Source organism: Passer domesticus, chromosome 1 (genome assembly GCF_036417665.1).
Source record: "Passer domesticus isolate bPasDom1 chromosome 1, bPasDom1.hap1, whole genome shotgun sequence".
NCBI classification, from domain to species: Eukaryota; Metazoa; Chordata; class Aves; order Passeriformes; family Passeridae; genus Passer; species Passer domesticus.
In genome coordinates, this window is record NC_087474.1 from 75,366,418 (window position 1) to 75,387,056 (window position 20,639).

At 39.0% G+C, this 20,639-nt stretch overlaps 1 protein-coding gene across 1 annotated transcript; it reads left to right on the forward strand.

The window, feature by feature from the left end:
- The first annotated feature begins 2,332 nt into the window (after positions 1–2,332).
- EEF1E1 (eukaryotic translation elongation factor 1 epsilon 1) lies at positions 2,333–18,880 on the forward strand. The gene is made up of 4 exons (XM_064425148.1): positions 2,333–2,548; positions 4,532–4,732; positions 11,179–11,274; positions 18,239–18,880. The coding sequence occupies exons 1-4, from the start codon at positions 2,348–2,350 to the stop codon at positions 18,377–18,379; spliced, it is 639 nt and encodes a 212-aa protein (XP_064281218.1). The 5' UTR covers positions 2,333–2,347; the 3' UTR covers positions 18,380–18,880.
- The last annotated feature ends 1,759 nt before the right edge of the window (positions 18,881–20,639 follow it).

The following is a 20,639-nucleotide window of genomic DNA, read 5'->3' on the forward strand; positions in this document are numbered from 1 at the left end:
AAGGCCATTTTGAACACAGGTTTTGTTGTTTGGTTTTTTTTTATTATTAGTGCTGTGCAGATGTTAATATAAAAGATCCTATAAAGCTTAAAAATCCTCTCACAATTTCAGATTTACTCCCCAGCCAGAGGAAGGTTCAGTGTCCACTTTCAGATATTTCTATAACAGAAGGTATAAATCTAAATGTCACCTTGTATCAAGATAAAATGTTTCACTGGAGAAACAGGACATTTGTCAGGATCATCTTATCTGAGATGACTAACGCAGTGATAGCACTGAGTCTGTATTGTGAAAATGCCAGTAGTAGGACAAGACTAGCTCAGTCTTTCTAGTAAAAAAATGTTAATTTGGTGCTTTATAGTCTTCTATTAAGAATTGCACTTTGATACTCTGCACAAATAAACCTAAAGCCTAAAACTGCTTTAAATCATAACAACTGAACATTACATGATCAGATGTAAAAGTATGACATCTGCAGCAGAGTATCTTCCATTGGAAAGCTGATTAAATCATGTCTTCATTAAATCTCAAATACACTAAAGTGCAGTTAAATAAGGCTATTTCATGGCCAGCTGAGATTTTGTGAGGGTTATATCTTAACTCCACTTCTACTATTAACAGTGGTGATTAGGATGACTTTCTTTACCCTACTTTTATCTCTCCTCCTCCTCACTTGATGCCCTTGGGTAACACCTTGGTTCTGGCTGATATTTTCACAAGATCCCTAGTGATGTAGTTCTCCACAAAACTTCAGCTCCCCTACTAAATTTGGCTGCACTTGGACAACGAGTCCAGATTTGCCAGATGGAGGAAGGTAGGACAGGTGAATGGATGGATAGAAGTGGTGCCTGAGAATGGTTCTCAAGAAGCCGGGGAGAAGGGAGGGATGGTCTGTGTGGGCATCACCCAGGGACACATCAGGGCAGCTTCTTGTGTGGCACTGAGTCATCCATGTGTGAAAAACGTCAATCACTTGTTTTTGAAATTTTAAAAGTTTAATAGGAATAAAATGGTTATTAAAATCGTAATGTAATTAGAATAATAAAATTTGAACATTTGAGATTAGGACACTGTGAGACAATAAAAACAAAGAGATACAGACATCCGGGTACCTTTTTCAGGGCAACACAAGCCCGAAAAAGGACCCCTGTTAACAGAGGATTAACTCTTAAAAACAATTGCCTGTTGTATATTCATACATCTCATACATGATGCATAAATTCCATTCAAACACAGGATTCTGTCTGGTCACTGTCAACTTCTTCCTCTTAATCCTCATGCCATCTACCAGTCTGAGTGAGGTGGGAAGAAGTTAGTTTTCTGCTGATAAGGGAGCAATAAATTCCCTTTTTCTGAAAGATTTAGGTGTCCTGCAGCCACCATCCGGTGAGGGCCCCTCATTCCTTTCTAAAAGAAAACATTCCACATACATAGTTCCTATTTTAACTACAAAAGCTACCTTTTTGCTACGAAACTACATTTACCATAGTATTAAAATGTTAATACAGCACTACTCAATACAACTTAATGTGTATAGTAAATATCTGCGTACAGCCATATAATATGCACTTTTCACACATGGAACCGAGCAGCAAGAGGCCGGCAGGCCGGGACACCGGGAGTGTGGGGACCCGGGGAAAGAGCTGAAGCGGGTCCAGAAAAGGGCAGTGAGGCTGGGGAAGGTGTGGAGCACAAGTCCAGTGAGGAGTGGCTGAGGGAGCTGGGGGTGTTGAGCCTGGAGGAGCCTCAGGGGTGACCTTATCACTCTACAACCTCCTGAAAGGAGGCTGCAGCCAGGCAGCCTACTCTCCCAGGCAACCTGCGATGGAGCAAGAGAAAATGGCCTAAAGCTGCACGAGGGGATGTTCAGGCTGGACATCAGGAGGGATTTTTCCACAGAAAAGGTGGAATTGGCATTGGAATGGGCAGCCAGGGGAGGTGGTGGAGGACACCATCTCTGGAGGTGTTGAAGGACAGACTGGCCATGGCACTCAGTGCCATGGTCCAACTGACATGGAGGTGCTGCGTCATGGATCGGACTCCGGAATCGCTAAGGTCTTTTCCGACCAAACCGATCCCTTAAAACCCCAGTGCCGGGACAGCTCCGGCACCGCCGCCGGGGGCGGGCGAAGGGGCGGCCCCTCCCCCTCGGCCCCTCACGGCCGCCCCGCCCCCTTCCGCAAGGCCCCGCCCCCGCGCGCGTGCCTGGCCCGCCGTGCGGCAGGGGACGTGCAGCCGCGACTGCGCATGCGCCATCCGTGACCCCGGCACTCCTCCCTCCCCTCCCGAACGGCGGAACGCGAAGCCTCTCTTGGCTTCTCATTGGCTGGCCGGCCCTTGCGGGCCAATGGCAGCGGCGCTTCCTGCGGGGGCGTCGTGGCGCTGTCGGCCAATGGGGCGAGCGGTTGTAGCGGCCTCCTTCCCTGTCCCGCGTGTGCCGCCGCGCAAGATGGCGGCAGCGGTGCGGGGTGCGGAGGAGCTGGAGCTGCTGGAGCGGCTGCTGGGGCTGCCGGGCGGGAACAAGTACGGCGTCCAGGGGGAGCGGAAGGTGAAGGGAGCGAGGAGGGGCCTGGAGCGGGTGGCGGTGGCGACGCGCGTGGGAGGGCGGGCGTGCTCTGGTCTCCTTTCCGCAGTGGCTGCTTCCCTCCGAGCTGCCCTTGCCGCCTCGCTGGCAGTTCCCCTCAGACACCGGTGTGACGGTGGCTGCGAACCCCAGATACCAGCCCAGCCGACGTCTCCTGGAGCGGGGTCTCACCCGCGCTCCCTCCAGCCCTTCCCTCACCGTATGTTGTGGGTGTTGTAGGGCCTCGCTGCCTGCGAGCCCGCAGGTTCGGGAAACTCCTTCCCTCTGCTTGTGGGAAGGATCGTCCTGTGTCATGGAAGGCATTTCGGCTTGACTTACCCTTGTTCCTTTTGCACTCTCCTTTCGCTATGTCTGTGCGAGTTATGTCCGTGCTGTCTTGATTAAATTACATCGGAAGAAAAAGGTGCTGTTTTAATAATAGGGAAACGTCTGTATTGAGGACGTGTTGCTCTTAAATATTTTGCCTGACACGGGGTTGTAGTGGGGTGGGAGCCGGCCCATTTTCTGTGCCTGCAGTGGGAGGGCCGGAGGAAATGGCCTGAACTGAGACAGGGGAGATTCAGATTAGATATTAGAAAATGCTTTTCCCTCTTGTGGTGCTCAGGCATTGGAATAGGCTGCCCAGGGAGGTGGTGGAGTGTCCATTCCTGGGGATGTTTAAGAGCTGCCTGGGTGTGGCACGGAGAGGTGATTCAGTGAGTTAGGGCTGCAGTGGCTGTGCTGGGTGCATGGGGACTGGGTGCTCTTGAAGGTCCTTTCCAGCCTTGATGATTCTAGGTCTCTTAGTGTTTTAAAGTTTGTATGGAAACATGAGGTTCCCTGGTTCAAGAGGCACCTGAGGCATGAGAAATGCAATTTAGAGCTGGGAGCATCACAAATTTATGAGCCCTTTGTTTGATCCTCCCTCCTGGAGAAGGTTGGTGAAGAAATGAAGCTCTGCAGTTGTCTTATGTTTTGGGGTTTTTAATTTGGCTGTTTGTGGCTAGAGTCCTGAGTATCTCTGTGTGTTCTTCAGTTGCAAAAACTGCCTTAATTACCTTAATTATTTAATTACCAGCCCAGCTGGTATTTTAGTGCTATTGCCATAAAGCATAATGCTGAAAAATTCAAGTAACTAAATATATGTGTAGTTTTACTGGCTGGATGCTCAATGGAAAAAAAAACTTTAATAGTAGTGGAAGACCCTTGATACAAGTACCAAAATAATATTGTGATTTCAGCTTGCAGCTCAGATTAAATAAATCTGGACATAAACAGGCTGCTCTGTGCAGCCAAATATTTTAAAAGAGTGTTGCATTTTAATCAGTTTCTCTCATTTTATGTCATAAATGACTGAGTGGGCTTCAGCCTGTTGCAGCCAGTTCCAGTTCGGTCACTCCATTTCTGGGGGTGATGGTCCAGTTTCCTTTCCCACGGCTGACCACGCGCTGCTGTCACTCACAGAGACTTGGTGGCCAAAGCTGGAGGTGTGCTGTGCTGTCCTGCTGCTACCAGTGAGCTCCTGGCTGCTGTTCAGGGCGTTTTGGAATGCTGCAGTATGTAGGAATAAGCTTCTCAGGAGGTGTGGTTACTGCGGCCTGCTTGCTCATAGACAACTTGGATGCTACTGACTTCACAGTCTTAAGTCAGTCCTGAATTTGGAAATGAGTTAGAAGTCAGTTAATAAGATTTCTGCCAGTGGTAGAAGAAGCAATGCTATTTCTGCCTAATATTGGCAGAATTCTCTTAATTGGAGCTAAAGGTGTCCTGGTTTGTTCATGTTCTTATGTAAGAACTGAAAATAAAACACCCCAAAGAGCAAAAAGTGACCAACACAGACTTGGTTTTGATGGCACCGCCCTTACCGTGAACGCTTCTAAGTTCTGAGGGAGCATAAAAAAACAATATTCATTCATATAGAGACTGCTTTCTTCAGTTATTTGTTTAGTTTTCTGTTTCCATTTCCAGGTTCCTGTTCTCCAAACCAACAACGGGCCTGGGCTGACAGGGCTGATGACCATCGCTGCCCACCTGGTCAGGCAGGCCAGCAAGGAGCAGCTGCTGGGAAGCACTGCCGAGGAGAAGGCTGTGGTGCAGCAGTGGCTGGAATACAGGGTGACCCGGGTAAATGGGGGCTCCAGTAAGGAAGATACTAGAACAATTCTGAAGGTAAGAAGTGCTTAATTACCTTGCCACTGAGTTTTGGAGTGACTAGACCTTGAAGAAGATTACAGTGCTAATGTGTGTATGAGCATCCAATTAATAAAATTTAACACGTGCTAAGGGCTCGACAGTATCACTAACTGCTGTTCAGCTGCCTGTGTGAGGTGCCAGTTTCTTGCTACCTTCATAAACCCTTGGTGTTGTATTGCAGGCTAACACTTTTCTGATTGTTTTAAGACCTGTTCTTAATGGCTGTGGCAGTTATGGGATACAAGCCATACTTGATGCTGTGGTTGTTGGCATTGATGCTAAAAGGAGGCACTGGACAGAATTGTGTGTGAAAAGTGAAATCATAAAGGATCCTCTACAAAACTGTCCTTAACACTGAGGTGTTAACTTTGTGTGGAGTCCTTGGTCTGCTGTTGCTAAACCTTTCTTGTAGGCTGAAGCTTACTTCCTCTTAAACAGGTGGAAGCAGAAAAGAGAGCCTCGAGGGTCCCCCTTGTTGTTTGAGCAGCCAGATGCCAAGGAGCAGATAGCAAAACTTACTCTATTTTCCTTACTCCTTGCAACTGGTAATAGTATAAGTATTTTTGCAATCTTGTGGGAACAACTTGAAGAGAAAATTTGCTTTACACTGTTAAACACTGTTAAATTTGTTTTACACTGTTTACAAAGCATGTATAAGAGAGCGGTGAAAGTCAATCAATTTTTAAAGCATTGATTTTTTTCTAGTTTTAAAAGTATGTTTTAGATGGAGAGTTACATTGGTCAATGCTGCCAGTGAGTCGGAGTTTAGAAATTTGTGAGCTGCACGATTGACTCTACTTGAAGCTGGCAGAGTCCTAATAATTCTGGCTCTGATAAGGTTGCAGAAACCAAAGATAAACTGAAGCAGTGTTAACACTGTTATTAAAATAAATGAAAATGCATATTAAAGTGATATAAAACAACTTTGTTACTCAAGAGAGCTGATAGCCCTCTTGATCTTGAGGCCTATCCTGCCTGCATTGCCTACCAACTTGGTGACAGTCCTGACAAACCATTTCTCTCACTCTGAGTTATCTTGGTTTCATTGTATATGTGGAATATGGTTAATTGGTTAATCATGAATTTGTTTATAAAATTTATCTGCTCAGGATGGTTTTAGTGATGATACCTGCAGTGTCAGCACATGCAGGAGTATTTGCAGAATTGCATTGGAGCATTAAAATCAGATGCAGAGATATGGCAGTTTTCTGCTGGAGCTGGGATCTCTTTCTACCTTTGGCCTTAGTGACACTGGTTGTGTAGAAAAGACAATATGCTGAAATACAAATATGTAGCTGTATCAAGTATTTCCAAGCAAAGCAAAATTTCCTTACTGAGAAGCAATCAGTGTTACTTTAGAGTGAATCTCTGCCTTTAAGTGCATGTAAACGTTTTTCTGTGGATTTTTTTAAGCAAGTGTTGAATAACCAGAATTTATTTTAACATAAGGCTGCTGTGGAATTGTTTCAGCACTAATAATTTCATAGTATAGCAATTAAGAACTTTTTTTTGTAATTTGTTCTCTTGCCACCGTGATTAATCAGAAAAGGGGCAGCCTACCATTAAAGTATACTGTGCCAAAAGGGAGTATGGATGAAAAAAAAAGAAGAACTAAAATAGGGAGGGAAGTCTGAGGCTGTAGTTTTACAACGTGTCTGGAATACACAATGGCAGTCTTGGGACAGTTGCAGCCTAGAGCCACAATTTATAATAAGCTGAACCAAAAACAGTTCAGTAACTTCTGCTATAAACTTTAGGCTGCCTCTATTTAACCCTTAACTGATATGGTTCTGCAAAGTGTCAGTAAATAACTGGTTTCATGTTTGTTAATTTGAACGGGAAGGATTTTCTGTTTGCTTTACAAAAATAGGTTGTTAAATTGTTCTTACTAATGTGTTGCCTAAAGCTGTTACTTGGCAGGGAAATTATGGTGAAACAGACCATCTCAACCAGGGTTTTTGTATTCATCCAGAGCAAGTGTCACAAGTATCACAGTGTTCAGAATGGACCAATAAAGAGCTTGATGAGTTTTGTCTAATTTTGATTTGTGCTTCTGTACTTGACAAAATAAATGGGAGCAGAACCTCAGCAGATCCATAGGAATGATGAATGTCAATAGCAGTGTTAGCATAATATACAGGGCAATATGTTAACTTTCTTTTCCGCGGGGTGAAGGAATATGATCTTTTGTTTCTTTGATGTTTAGTTAGTGGTAAATTAAGCTGCATAGGAAAAAAAATCTGAAAATGTCTGAGTTGTCATGCAGGATAATCAGTGTTTTTTCTGTTCCTCTGTGCCATCAGATGTCTACTTAGGTGATAGTGGATTTTGTTCAGGAGATTTTAATGTCTCTGTTTTATCAATTTTAGGTATTTTAATTCTGAGGATTCTTCCCCCCTCACAGAAACCTCTGACAAATAACTGGTAGCTTGTTAAATTCACATAAAAGCATGCACAAACATGTAGAAACCCCTGTTCTCTGAAGGATAACTAAGAGTCTTTGTGTACTACTTGCAGTGTCTCATACAGAACAACGTTCCATGATTTCAATTAGCTTTATCGCAGTCTCCTGTGCTTTCTGGCTGTAATAATGAAATCCAAATAGAAATCTGAATAAGAGAGCTGTAATTTCTATTTAATGTGCTTGGTTGAAAAACTACTGTTTCCACAGGTACAAAAGCAGGTTAATCCATGCTCTGTTCATGCCATTAATCCACAGCTCTGTACACTGGTTTTTTGCACACTTACAGGTTTAAAGACTGAATTTTTATTGTTGCAGCAATATTTGTTGATTATTTTTCTTCTTTTACAGGAAACTCAGTAATATAATATTCTTCCAGACCAGGTTTAGCTTATAGTTTGCCAGTTGCAGAGAAGAGTCTTGCATAAGAATTAAAAACATGTCTATGTATCAAAAGTGTAGTTCTGCTTTTCTTGGATGTGGCTGCAGAAACCCTTTCTTGGGTTCTGCATTGTCAGGGGCTTTCCTGAAACATTTGGGAGTGCTCAGCTTTTTGTCTTTGCATGGTGAGTGACACAAAAGCATTTAGGGCATAAATGACCTCAAGAATCTTGCTGACTGAAAGGACAGGACGTCTGTGTAAGGGAAGCACGTACACCAGCAGGGTGTTGTGGGCAAAATATCCAGAACAAAATCAGAGTGCGATTAGGTCCGTTGGAAGCTCCTGAGTTGTCATAACAAGGAACTGTTCCTTATCAGAGCCACTGTCACGACTGGCTGGGATTCAGTGGCCTGAGCAGATTAAATGGATTAGGGGCCATTGGATTGCATATTTAACAGGCAGTGAGCAACGCTGGGGGTGCTCAGAAGTGTGCTCTGAATGGGATGTCTTGAGCTGTTGCTAGATAGAGGCTGCAAATTGGATTTTTTTTTTCCCATAGAACAAGCAAATGGAAATACATCAGTTAGTCCATAAATAATGCAACAACTCTTTTCTGGTGCTTTTCTCCCCCTCATACCCAAAAATGGTGTTTGAATTGCTGCAGTTGTTCAGTGCATGTTGATGCATTGTAATGCAGCTATGCCTTAAGTATCTGTCTGAAATTTGAGAGTTTCCCGGGGGAATGCCAACAGTAAGTTTATGTAGTTATGAGCAACTTCCAGGACTATCTTACTGTTTTAATCCTGGGTTTGTCTATATGGAATTCATTTAATTGTGGCGTTCAGTACATGAAAGACAAATGATTGGGATGACAGCAGACCTGAATTTCCTGCACGTGATAGAAATTCTATAGAGTTTTGTATTCATATTTTCATTAATCTCTCCAGGACTGGAACACTATTTCACTTTATTACTATGGTCACTTGAGCAAACTTGACTTTCAGGAATTTCAGCATATTTGGCTATTAGGCAGTAATATAATCATCCATGGGAAGTGTAACCCATGAGGCAAGATTAACTAAATGTGCCTAATGCACATGAAAAAAAAAGGTGTTTCTGAATTAGTGTGACTTGCAGAATGAAATCAAAATATCTGCCTGTATTTTAGGGGAGCGAAATACATGTTCAGAAACAGAATTGTAAACTAATGCTAATTTATACAAGACTAAACTATTTTTGTCAAATTTAATTTGCTCAGTTAACTGACTTCATAAAATTTGATGAACCCAGAATAAATAATTGGTCATGCTGTAATGGCTTACCTTGCCTTTAAAGTTTTAGGATTTTTTTATTGATGACTATTTTGAGTGTATGTATGCAATGTAAAACTCAGAATTAGCGTGCTGTAATTTCTTTGATGCAGAAATCCAAAATTTTCAGCAGGGATATATAACTGTGGTGATGGTACCTTCAGAGATAATGAGCTTTTTCCTTTACAAAATCCTGATTCCATAGCCTAAGCTAAGAAGAATGGAGGAGGAAGGGGAGAAGACATCATTTCAGCTGTATTAGTTTTCATTATAATGCATGTGGAATTTCTGGTTAATTGAAATGAAAAATGCTGGTCAGAGAATTTGTTTCAAAACAGACAAGTTTGTGGGGCTTTTTTCTAATAAAGCAGATATTTAGTTTTGGGGTTTTTTTTCCTGCAAGTTTTTTCTTTTTAACATTGGATTTTCCTTTGTGTTGCGTTGTAGGAAATTCCACAGAGCTGTAGTTACATGTTTGAGGTAATTTGAGCATCCACTAACATGAACAAAGCAGTAAACCAGTCTAAAGAAAATAAGCTACATAGCCAGGGGCAATTGACCTTACAGAATTTTAACTATGCAGGGGTTAATATGTTTCCCTGATTTGCTCTAATAAAAGAAATCAAAGCAGACATGGGGATGTTCAAATATTACAGAAGTACAGGACTCCTGTCATGGAGGGGTTATCAAAATATAAGGTGGCTTAATGGAGTCGAACTTGTCAAAAGCAAATGCAAGGTTAGATGTCTTAAAGTCTCAACATTCTAGTTTTGTGTTTTGGTCTTGGTTTATTTTCTGTATATGCATTATAGGAAATCCCTATATCACTAAAATTATGTAACCACATGAAGTGCAACATGCTAAAGGCCAAATATAATTTTTTTATTGGTCACTAAGTATTAACCCCCTTCTCCTTGCCCAAGACTTGTTTTTCAAGAAAATGTCTCAAAATGGAATGTGCTGTAATTGAAACTGAAAAATTAAATTTTTTGAAAATGTTATTACGTTTAAGCTGCTTACCTCTGTTTCTAGGGCAGGAGAAGGGAGTGGCTTAAGCTGATGTTCTGTGCTTCTTTTTTTCCCTTTGGATAAGGGGAGTTTCCAAATCCAAGGGAAAGCTAGGAAACTGTTTTTGTAGGTCTGAAAATAATATTGTAAAACTAAAGCTGGCTTATGCTGGGGTCCAGGTTAAAGTAGGTAATTTTATTGTTATATTTCTTTAGGAAAAAAATGGGGGGCAGAAAGGTTTATAAATTGGATGACAAATAGGTAAGATTTGGAGAAAAATGGAAGGACAGGTGAAGAGGTAGAGCTGTGTGATGCCTTTGTCCTCAGAACTGATAAACTTGGGCAACAGTGAGCCTGTCAGCTTCTTGTTTCCTGGCAGAGAATGGCTGCATACAAAAAGCCATGGAGAGGAGTCTTTCTGTTAATACGCATTTGAAATAATTATTTACTGAACCTGAATGGAAGCCTTCTAATTCACCCTCATAGCCTCTTATCTGGAACAGTTGAGAGATGGTCTTAAAATGCTGGGAATTCTCTCTTCTTAGAGACTTGGATGGCAGCTGAATTGACAATGTCACAAAAAATTTCAAGCAGTAATTTCAGCATTAATAAAAGCAGGTGTCAAGTGATAGCAGCTGATGGGTTTCAAGTTACCAGCATCAAGCTTGAAACACCTTGTCTCCCATCCCACTATTCCTGTGTGCTTCCTTGGCTCTTAGACATTTGGTGTTCCAGAACCTTGCTGACCAGCTGCATGGAGTCCTGCAGGACAGGCATAGCTGCTGCTGGAAGAACAGTATGTGGTCCTTTTATTACAGGACTGCATTTTCTATTAATCAATGTTAAACATTTGAAATTGCACTCATAATAAATGCACAGGTTTCTAATTTTTGAATTGCAGTAATTTGAAGCCAAGAAAAGACAGACTAGAAAATATTTCTGTGGAGTCAGCTTAAAATAATTTACATTTTCATTTACAAAAATTTCACTACATATAAAGCACTTTGTTTGCAGACCAGCATTCAAATTTTACCTAATTCTCACTGTCAAAGAATGATATTTTATTTTATTATCTTGTCACTCACTTTCTAGATTTTTTTCTTTTATGGATTGATTTGTTTGCTGAGTTGGGATAACTTAAAACTGGTGTTTATTTTATATGCATGGTCTCCAGAGGAAATTTGTTATTTTTAACAACTGCATTAATATATCGTTTCACAAAGTCAATACTACAGCAGTATAATGACTTCTTCCTTTTCAGGATCTTAACATGCACCTTGAAGATAAAGTCTACCTTGCAGGAAACATTTTTACCTTAGCAGACATTTTGATGTACTATGGATTGCATCAAATCATGGTAAGCATTACTTACATCATTTTTATATGTACAGCGATCATAATTATTACTTCCCTAAAGGGCATTTTTTTGTTGTAGAAGTTAACTTACTGAACGGAACAGAACAGAGGAAAATAAAATGCCCTTTAAAAGTTTTTTTTTAATGCCTTTTTAAGTTTTTCATTTTATTATTGAATATTTAGGATCTGTCAAAAGACCTGTAGTGTCAGAATGCTTTCGTTTCCTCTGTAAAGTATAGCAAGGATGATACCTATCCCTGTGTTTCTATGATTGAGGACTCTTGCCTTTTCAAGTCTGAAACATCACTGAACTACTGTCACAGAAGCACATGGGAAAATAGATAAATGAGGTCAGAACTGAAAGTATTAACTTTGTTAGTATTAGAGAAATACAAATGCATGTAAATTAAGCTCCTTAATGCATGTAAAAAAGTTTGAGACATAAAAAATTGTCTTTTGTGTCTCCAGACTTAAGTGATAAGACTTGATAAGCAATAATAGTGAAAATAATATGAAAATAACATGGGGAGCTGGATCTTAGGAGGAAAAAAAAAAAACCATGCCAACAATAAATTTGTTCTGAGTGGGGAAGATGTTGAGATTATTTGTAGTCCACTCAAGCTACTATGAAGTGCTTAAAAATTGGTGCACCTTCAGTTCTGAATGCCAAGTGCTAATTTAAAGATAAAGCAGTAGAAGCTATTTGCATTTTGGTGTCTGGAATGTGTTTGTAAATGAGCCATTGTCATTCTCTAGAGTGGGAAGAAACCAAAGGACTCACATAAAAAGGTCTGCTTAATTCTTGGGAAAAGATGAAATCAATCAGTTTTGCATTTGGAAATTGAGGGGGGAGTGAGGATAATTAGAAGAAGATGCCTCTGACAAATGCATGTGTGTCTGAGAATTAAATTCAATCAACTGGGTGAATGGTTACTTTTATACAATTAAAAGCAGAGCTCTGGGAGAAGTGTAGAAGAATACATTTCAAAATGGAAGCAGAGGAGAGGGGCAATCAAGTAGTGAAATTTTGCCAGAAATGAAAGAAAACTTATGTATCTGTATCTTGGCTGTCCAGAAGTGAAAGTTCAAATAAGTGTCAAAAGCAGAAGAGAGGGAAGTTTCATTTCAAAAGGTTTTTGAAAACGTGCTAGAGTAAGTCGCATAGAATTAATTCTGTTAAACTGTATTTACCTTGTAAAATATCTTAAGCAGTAGGATAGATGTGTTGATTACAGTGTCAGAATGGGTTACCTTTCACATATGATATGCAGACATAAAAAAGACTGTAAGTATTTTCTAAAAATATGATTGTATATTCTGTAAGAGCATACAAGTTCAAATGAGACTTGGCAGGGGAAAATCCAAGCGCATTTTAAATTTAGAGTTTGCTCTAGAGTAGACCACCTAATCAAGATGAAAAGATACAAGTTATTGCTTTGGGAAATAGAACAGATGGTAAAAACAAATGACTTGGTGCTCCTGTGTGCCTGCAACCATCCAGACACTACTTGGGACAAGTTTATAGTACAGCATCTGTTTCTGAAATGTTTGATTTCATCAAAGGTAATTTTCTGAATCAGAAAGGTATAAAGGGCAAGCAACGGGGTGACTCTTCTAAATAAATAGGAAAATCTAGGAGCTGCTAACTAGGAATTAAATGTGTTTTGAAGGTTTCAGAATTGATAAACATATAGAGGCAGGATCTTGAACTGTAGAATCTTGTGGTTTTTTGGGTTTTTTTTCTTTTAATTATTTTTATTTTTCTTGTAATCAGAAGAGAGTATGTCCAGACTGCTGCTCTGCCCTAAGCTTTATGGGGGAGGCAGGGAAAGCTGCTGTATCTCCTCATTTGATGTGATTCAGAGAAGGAATTTGTCATATCCACCACTGCTTTAGCTAAGCCTTGTGCAAAATATGAATATGTGTTTCCTATGATGCTGTAAGAAAGGAGGTAGAAGTGGGAGACATGGGGCATATGGCAAACCCACAGGTCTTGCTGTCCATCAAGTTGCGTAGAAATTTGATCTGGAAACATGACTGGTAGTACCTTAAAGGTTAATCTCTGCTTTTGATAGGCTAAAAAAAACATGCTAGCATAGACATTAGTGATAGGATACTGTAGATACTGCTGGCATACCATGGTCCTCCTGAACAAGCTAAGTAGTAAAACTTGAAAGCCCTTCTGATGTACATTTAGTTGGAAAAGTTTTCATACTCCTTTAGCTCAGTTCTTCACCTGTGGTGTATTGGGGTCTCTGAGTATAGATCATGCATTGTTGTATTCATTCCCCACTCCCATATTAATTTTGCCCTTCCCATTATCCAGGAGTGTTTCTGGAGTCTGGTTCTTCACTGTCCAGGCTCATCCATTTGACCTGACTGTTTGTTTACTGAACAGCAGCAACTCTTAATTCTGCAGTTGTGTGCCTGTCTTTCATTCTCCCTGTCCCTTCTAGTTATCCTAATAAACACAATAGTGCCATGTGTTTAAAAGTCCATATTGTGGGAAAAGACTTGTTATTTCAATCGGTGAGAATCAGATTCACAGATAGTGTTTCAGTGTTGTTGCACACAGAATCTGTTTTGGGTCTTTTAATTAGAAATACACACTATTTAGTTCCCGCCTTATTACTGTGAGTACATGCTGTTCTGCATCATAATATAGGTCACAAACACCCAAAAAAATGTAATGCTTGATACTGTCTTTTCAGTCAATGTGATCTACATTGTCATATATAATTGATGTCTCTGTGTATGTAACACTAATATTGTTGTCTTATAGACACTTCAATTCCAGAAATACACATGTACATAAATGTGGACGTTAAAATTCTACTAGGTTAAAGCATAGATTGCAGGAAAAACTTGAATTTAGAAGCACTGCTTGAGGTTAGCTTAGGCAATCAGTAAGCATTGAATTCCCCCTATGGTAATGAACTGATTTTCTAATCTGGGGGATTTTAAAAATTATTTTTAAAAAATTTCCAGATGTCTTCATTCTTAAATGTTTTTGACCAGCACAAGTCCAATTTTATTTCAAGAGAAATAATCAATATGATGATTGATCTGCTTTTATACTTGAAAAATGTTGTCAGAACCAAGGAAGTGGTCTCAAATCTATATGTCTGACTTGAAAATTTCTTTAAAAAGGTCTGAAAAATTACTTATGGGTGAAGTTTATATCTGCAAATGGAATATGCCTCAGTCAAAATTTTGGTGTCAAACCAAATATGATCAAGTACAGAACAAACTAAGCAGTTGTCCTTGAGTCAGAACCACTAATACTGAACTGTAATGAGACTGAGGGAGAAGAATTTCAAGGAGTTATAAATAACTATAATAAACTACAATGTAGTTTATTTTGGAGTTATTTTTTCCATAAGGAACATTTCCTGTAATAAACAGACTGCCATGACTTTTTAAGATTCGCTGATAATTTTAGTACTGAGATAACAAGCTTTTCTTCTAAGCAATGATGCTAAAAATGGTTCTTCAACTGAATTGCAAACGAAGCAGTTTTAACTTTAAAAAAAGGTGTAATTTCAAGCTTATTCCTTTAACAGCAGAAAATTAAACAAAGCTATGTGAAAGTACATGTATGTCATGAAATGTACCATCCAGCTGTTGGGGTTTTTTCTCTTTCTCCCCTATCTAAAGGCTAAGTTTAAAAAGTCAGATAGTATCTATCCTTTTCTTGATGCTGAAGAGGTTCATATGTAGGCAGGTATTTTTAGATTCTCCGTGACCTGTAGGTTGTGGGAATGGGGCTTTATGCCTGCATCCCCAGTGCTACAGAAAGAAAACGTAATTAAAGCTTGTGTATTTTTAGCCCTTTCAGAAACTCTTAAGAGTTGCATTGTATGATAACCACCTTGGTTCCCCTCAGTGAGCTTTGTGGTGGAAGAAAAAGACTTTTTTTTTTCATGACATGAAAGAAAAAAAAAATCTGTCAAATTAAGTGTCTGCTTCTTTGCTACTAAAATAATTGCTTTAATAGCAAATAATTATTTTAACAGCAGAACAGCAGCCTTTCTTAACTTGGGGGAATTATCTAATTTAATGAGGAAGAACAGAAAATACCCATCTAACAAAATGTTGTAAAAAATGCCATGGAAGTGATCTCTAAACAATTAACCTAAGAGTTATGTTCTGAGTAAAAAGTAGAGCATGCCACAAAGTGCTTTTTAATATATTTCACTGATAGAGTACATTATGTAAATAAGTAAAAATATCTCGGTTGTTGTGCCTAGAGTACAAAAAGGGGTCTTATTTTTAGCATAGCTGTCTGTTTTGCCCTTCAGATGTTTTTTCCCTACACTAACAGAATGGAAGAGGACTAGTTTTCCAGACTTTTATTTTTTATTTTTTATTTACGTTGGAGAAACGTGATGATCAAGAATTATCAGTAAAAGATGATGGGAAGGAAATACTGTATCTGCTGCAAAATATAAAATTTCGCTTAGCCTTTCCATAACCAGGTGCTCATCCAGTAAAGGCTTTGAAAAAGATTGCTGTAATCTCAAGGAACTGAAAGTTTTAGTATTTTAGTATTTGCTCATACTAAAATACCTTTCTTCACTTCCAGTAGTTTTAGATTGCCTTAGAGCACACACATTGTTCTTTCCATGCACTGTGTTATTTTGTAAATGGTCCCCCAGCTTCATATCAAACGTCAGCATCCAGCTACCATTAATTACAATACACTGCAGGTGATCAAAAGCATCTTTCCCCTAAATGGTACTGATTTTTTTTGGTCCTGAATATACTGCACTTGCAGAAACTCAGGCAGTTTGTGAAACAGGGTTATATTACCATAGCTTCCACTTTTCATTTGTAATGTCTTTAAAAATCCTAGACTTTTCCCCCTTGTGTGTTCTGGTTGGTGCTATTCATTTGGTTAATTGCCAGTAACTCTCGTATATTTCTAGATCTGCAAAAATATGTAGTTGATTTTTATGGCTTTTCTGTGCATTTCTATGAGACTATACAACTGTAGGAACAATGGTTTACATTTCCATGCCAGCAGCAAGAAGAGCAGATTTTCTCATGCTTCCTGAACTGGGGTTCATAACAGTACAAAATTGCAGAAGGCAGTAATCTGTAGTGCTGTGCTTAAATTCTGGCAGGTACATTCCTTAGGAAGAGCAGCTACTTGGGCTTAGGAGCAGCTGCCAGATCCCTGCCTTTTGGCTGCTGTCACAGTTACTATGCTCCTAACTTCCCATTAATTGAGCTTTAATGCTATGTTCCATTGGCTTAGAATTCCCTTCTGCAACTCTTTGAAATTCTTCTCCCGCAGTATTTTTCCAGTGGTTCATCTTCTAGTATATATCCTTACATTGTTTTTGCTGCTACATGTTTAAAGCTTCCCAGTTCTAAGCCAAGTGCTGGGCTGTGTGAGAGAACAAAAGGGCGATGTGTCACAAGGTGAAATACAAGACAAGATGAGGGTTTAAAGAGTAGCTTTTTACTCATACACCTGAATATCTGTAAATGAAAGTGTTTAGCTCTTTCTGTGTTCCAAAGTTTGTTGAAACAGATTTGTTTCCAGCTGTCTTGTGCCCAAAACCAAATTTTTGGGGGACCTGCAGCATTCATAAAATCTATTGTTTTTAGAATAAAGCGTAAGGAATACGCCACCTGTTTAGCTTTTGTGGAGATTAACCTTGATTAGCTTTAGAAATCTAAACATGAAAAATATTAGGCCTGTCTAGATCATTATTTATCTGGTAAAACTGTCCTCTGCAGATGTGCCCTTTTTCATTGACTGCTGGCATTGTCAAGATTTAAGTTAAGCTTGATGGTTAATTGGTTAACTGAAAATTAAGTGAGGTGAATCCTGCACTGATTGGTTTCAGTACTGCTGAGATGGAATAGGGTCATTGATGTGAGGATCACATTTTCTTCCTCGTGCAGGTTTTCTAGTCTGTTTTGAGAACTACCCCATTCAGTTTTAGTATGTTAATGTGAGAAAAGAGATTATAGTCTAAACTGATAAGCCAACCTGATTACAGAGAAATAAGAAGACATAAAATTGCTAATCAGGAATATTCATACAGGTGATACAATGTGGGAATAGTTTGTCAGCTGGCTTGAAAGACTCCGAAGTAATAACAGACTTTGTAGTAAAGCTTTGAGGGTGCTGCTGACCTAAATTTCAACTACTTGTAAAGGTAGAATTTGAATCTGTAACTGTAGATAATTTTACCTAAGCCAGTCTTCTGATTAAGGATAGACTTGAAGCTCTGCATTAATCTTAGCCATGTATCCTGTGACAAGGAGCTGTTGCAGTAGCGTGATACAGACTTCTTCCTGATTGATCTTGAAGCTGTTCTGTGTGATAGTACGTCAAGTATTTTTATGAAGTATGGGCAGGTTTCCAGTTTGTTTTACTGTTCTAATTTGAATCATTTCATTATTACCTTAATAATGAAAGCTAGTAGATCTGAGCAGTTAAGTTATGCTGATTTTTAGTAACTATTCCATTTTGAGCAATAGTCATACAAAACAACTTCCTATGCAGTCTGAAATTGCCTGGTAAAAGCTTACTCCTGTACTTAAAATACACCTTGAAACATGATGTAGTCGCTTTGCCTGTGAGACAAGACTGCTAAATGAATGTGAAAGAGTTATGCATGTTGTGGAACTCTTCCCTGCACCACCCTGTACTGTATCCTGACCCCACGAATAGAGAGATGCATTAAATTGATGCAAGCTTTTCCCCCTCTCTACCATGCAGCTGTATATTCCACCTCCTAGTCTGTTCCTATGAGTAGATTAAATTTCCATACATGTTATGGGTTTGAGTTTTACTGTGTGAAATTAGGATAGAACACTGCTGGACTGTAACAAGTTATTTAAATCATTTGTAAAACGACCCACTTTTATTTCATCTTAGCACATGTTATGACTCTAATGATGCAGTGACTGGTGTAACTGGTGCCTTGTATTTCTTCCCCATGCAGGTGGACCTCACAGTGCAAGAAAAGGAGAAATACCTTAATGTGTCTCGTTGGTTCAACCACATTCAGCATTACCCAGGCGTCCGACAGCATCTGTCCAATGTCGTCTTTATCAAGAACAGATTATACACTAATGCTCATTAAGGCAAATCTTAATGTCGTGTTGGAATGAGGTGTGGAAGTTCAGAAGTTGTACTGTCCAAAGCCACTAACCTGCAAATACTGTTTTGTAACCTTCTGTATGTGAACTGAAACTGTCAATGCCTCAGATAATACAACTGCATTGAATTGCTGTTGTTCATTCAAGAATTTGAACTAAAGAATTGTTATTGTATATCTGATTAAATGCAAAAATGGTAGAAAGATGGAAAAATTGAGTTTTAATTCATCATTTAAAAAAAAAATTAAGGTTCTTTTAATTAAACATTCAAGTGAAATTACATTATCTTTACCATCAATTATTCACTCCTTTTGCTATTTATTGAATGTTCATGTACGTCAACCAGCTTTCCTTTCGTTTTCCATGGATGTTTACACTAGTTTTGTACAAGTTAAGAGCTATATTGTGTGCCAAGGATGTGAAAAAGGGAACATGCAAATGTTACAAAGTATTTATGTGACCGAATAAATTATTTTAAAACTGTAGTCTTAATTTGGCTGTGAAACTTTCTAATTTTTCTTCAGTAAAGAAGATGTTAAAAGGTTGGTTCACTTCCTGCTTCATTTTGTGGTCTACTGATTTGACAGTGGAAACATTTCCTTTCAAACTGGGTAGCAAAGTTAGTGTCCTTAAAGATTTTGCATGTGCCTCACTTCACTTTTTACACAAGTGTAGATGTGCTTTTCCCACCCTGAAACAAAACCAACCAAAACCCTCAACTTAAGATAATTTCAAGTTCATTACCAATGTTTAAAATGGGCTTTAAAAACACTCTTGTTGAATCACACATTTGGATGGGTCGTTTTACTGTAGAATGTGGTCCTCTGATTTTTATTTGTAACAAGTATAAAAGTGCTAACTTCAATTGGTAAATTACCTTCTGCACAATTCAGATAACATTTATTTTAAGACACAAAAGAAATACAAAAACACTTTAATATTTTAATTGATAAATTAACTATGTTGGTTTCTTCAGCAGTGCTTAGCAGACAACTTCACTTGTATATTCTTTTATGTGCTACTTAGAAGCCTCTCACCCAGTAAATATTAAAAAAGCTATCTTGGATAGATGTTTTAGCATTTTGAATGTTAAAAGGCCTTAAAAAAAAGTAGATAATGAGATGAGGTAATGAAAATATATCCTGACACATAAATGGACAGAAGAAACTTGGAAGGATAAGCATAGCCTGGACAATTCCAGGCTGTAATAGGTGTTTACTATAGATATACATAATTTTATTCTTAATTATTTTACTGGAAGTTTGCAGGCACACCAAGTTACTTTAAGGGCAAAACTTTGAGAAATTTCTCACCATTTCCTGGGGACTTAATTCTCCACTTCTAGCTACTCTTGTTCCTTGCTATTTAGAAGCTCACCTTATGTACTTACAAAGACCTCTGAAATCTTGACATCTGTTCAAGAGTTGTGAGCTCTAGTACGAATGTACATTAGAAACTTCTTTCTCAAAACTTCTCATATTTGACTGCCTGAGAGCTTCAGGTGTTTACTGTTGTTACTTGTACCCTTAATATCCAATTTATTCAAACATTTGTTACCTAACAGCATGTATTCAAGTGAATTTGTTTTTTCCCTCATGTGGGAGCAAGTGATGGTAATACTTATAAAAATACCTGCATTTCTACTAAATTCTGCTAAAACTAACCATTTTCTGTTTCACAAGGGGAGCATGGGTGTGAATCATCGGTGCATTTAGTCAGGGTTTAGGGAAGTTTCACGTTCATCTTACAGATTTATTATTTTTATTGATGCTTTTGCAAGTGAGAATTATTTAAGTTCTTTAAAGTGAATATGCAAGCCTTCATCCATGAAAATAGCTTACATTGCAGCTGAGAATGCTGAAATTGAGCCAGAGTTAAATGTTGCTAGGAACAATACTGTCATCTTTTCAGTTAGGTTGTAGAGATGATGCTACAAAATGTCATATTTTTTTGAATCCCAAACAGCTGCTGTTTGCAAGTACTGGGATTTCTCAGGCTGGCACATGCTACTGCTGCAGTATCCCCTAGCCTCTTGTGCCAGTTTTATTTTCTCTGGTGTAGAACAAAAGTGTTACTTGCTACTGAAATGTTAGAAAAAAAAAGTTCACCTAGTAGAAAGATGAAATGTTTAGAAGTGGATTAGTAGTACTTAACTCTCTATTATCTAAAAGGCATTTGGTCATTATTGTATAGTAACTTGAGCATAATTCAATTTTCTTTCCCCTGCTTGGAGAAACTTTAGGG

What these genes read in the sequence shown, in the direction of transcription:
- EEF1E1 (XM_064425148.1), top strand. Translation starts at nt 2,348, where the DNA reads ATGGCAGCGGCGCTTCCTGCGGGGGCGTCGTGGCGCTGTCGGCCAATG. An exon ending in GCGTCCAGGGGGAGCGGAAG is followed by an intron (nt 2,549 to 4,531) that starts GTGAAGGGAGCG and finishes TTCCATTTCCAG; the next exon opens with GTTCCTGTTCTCCAAACCAA. An exon ending in ATACTAGAACAATTCTGAAG is followed by an intron (nt 4,733 to 11,178) that starts GTAAGAAGTGCT and finishes CTTCCTTTTCAG; the next exon opens with GATCTTAACATGCACCTTGA.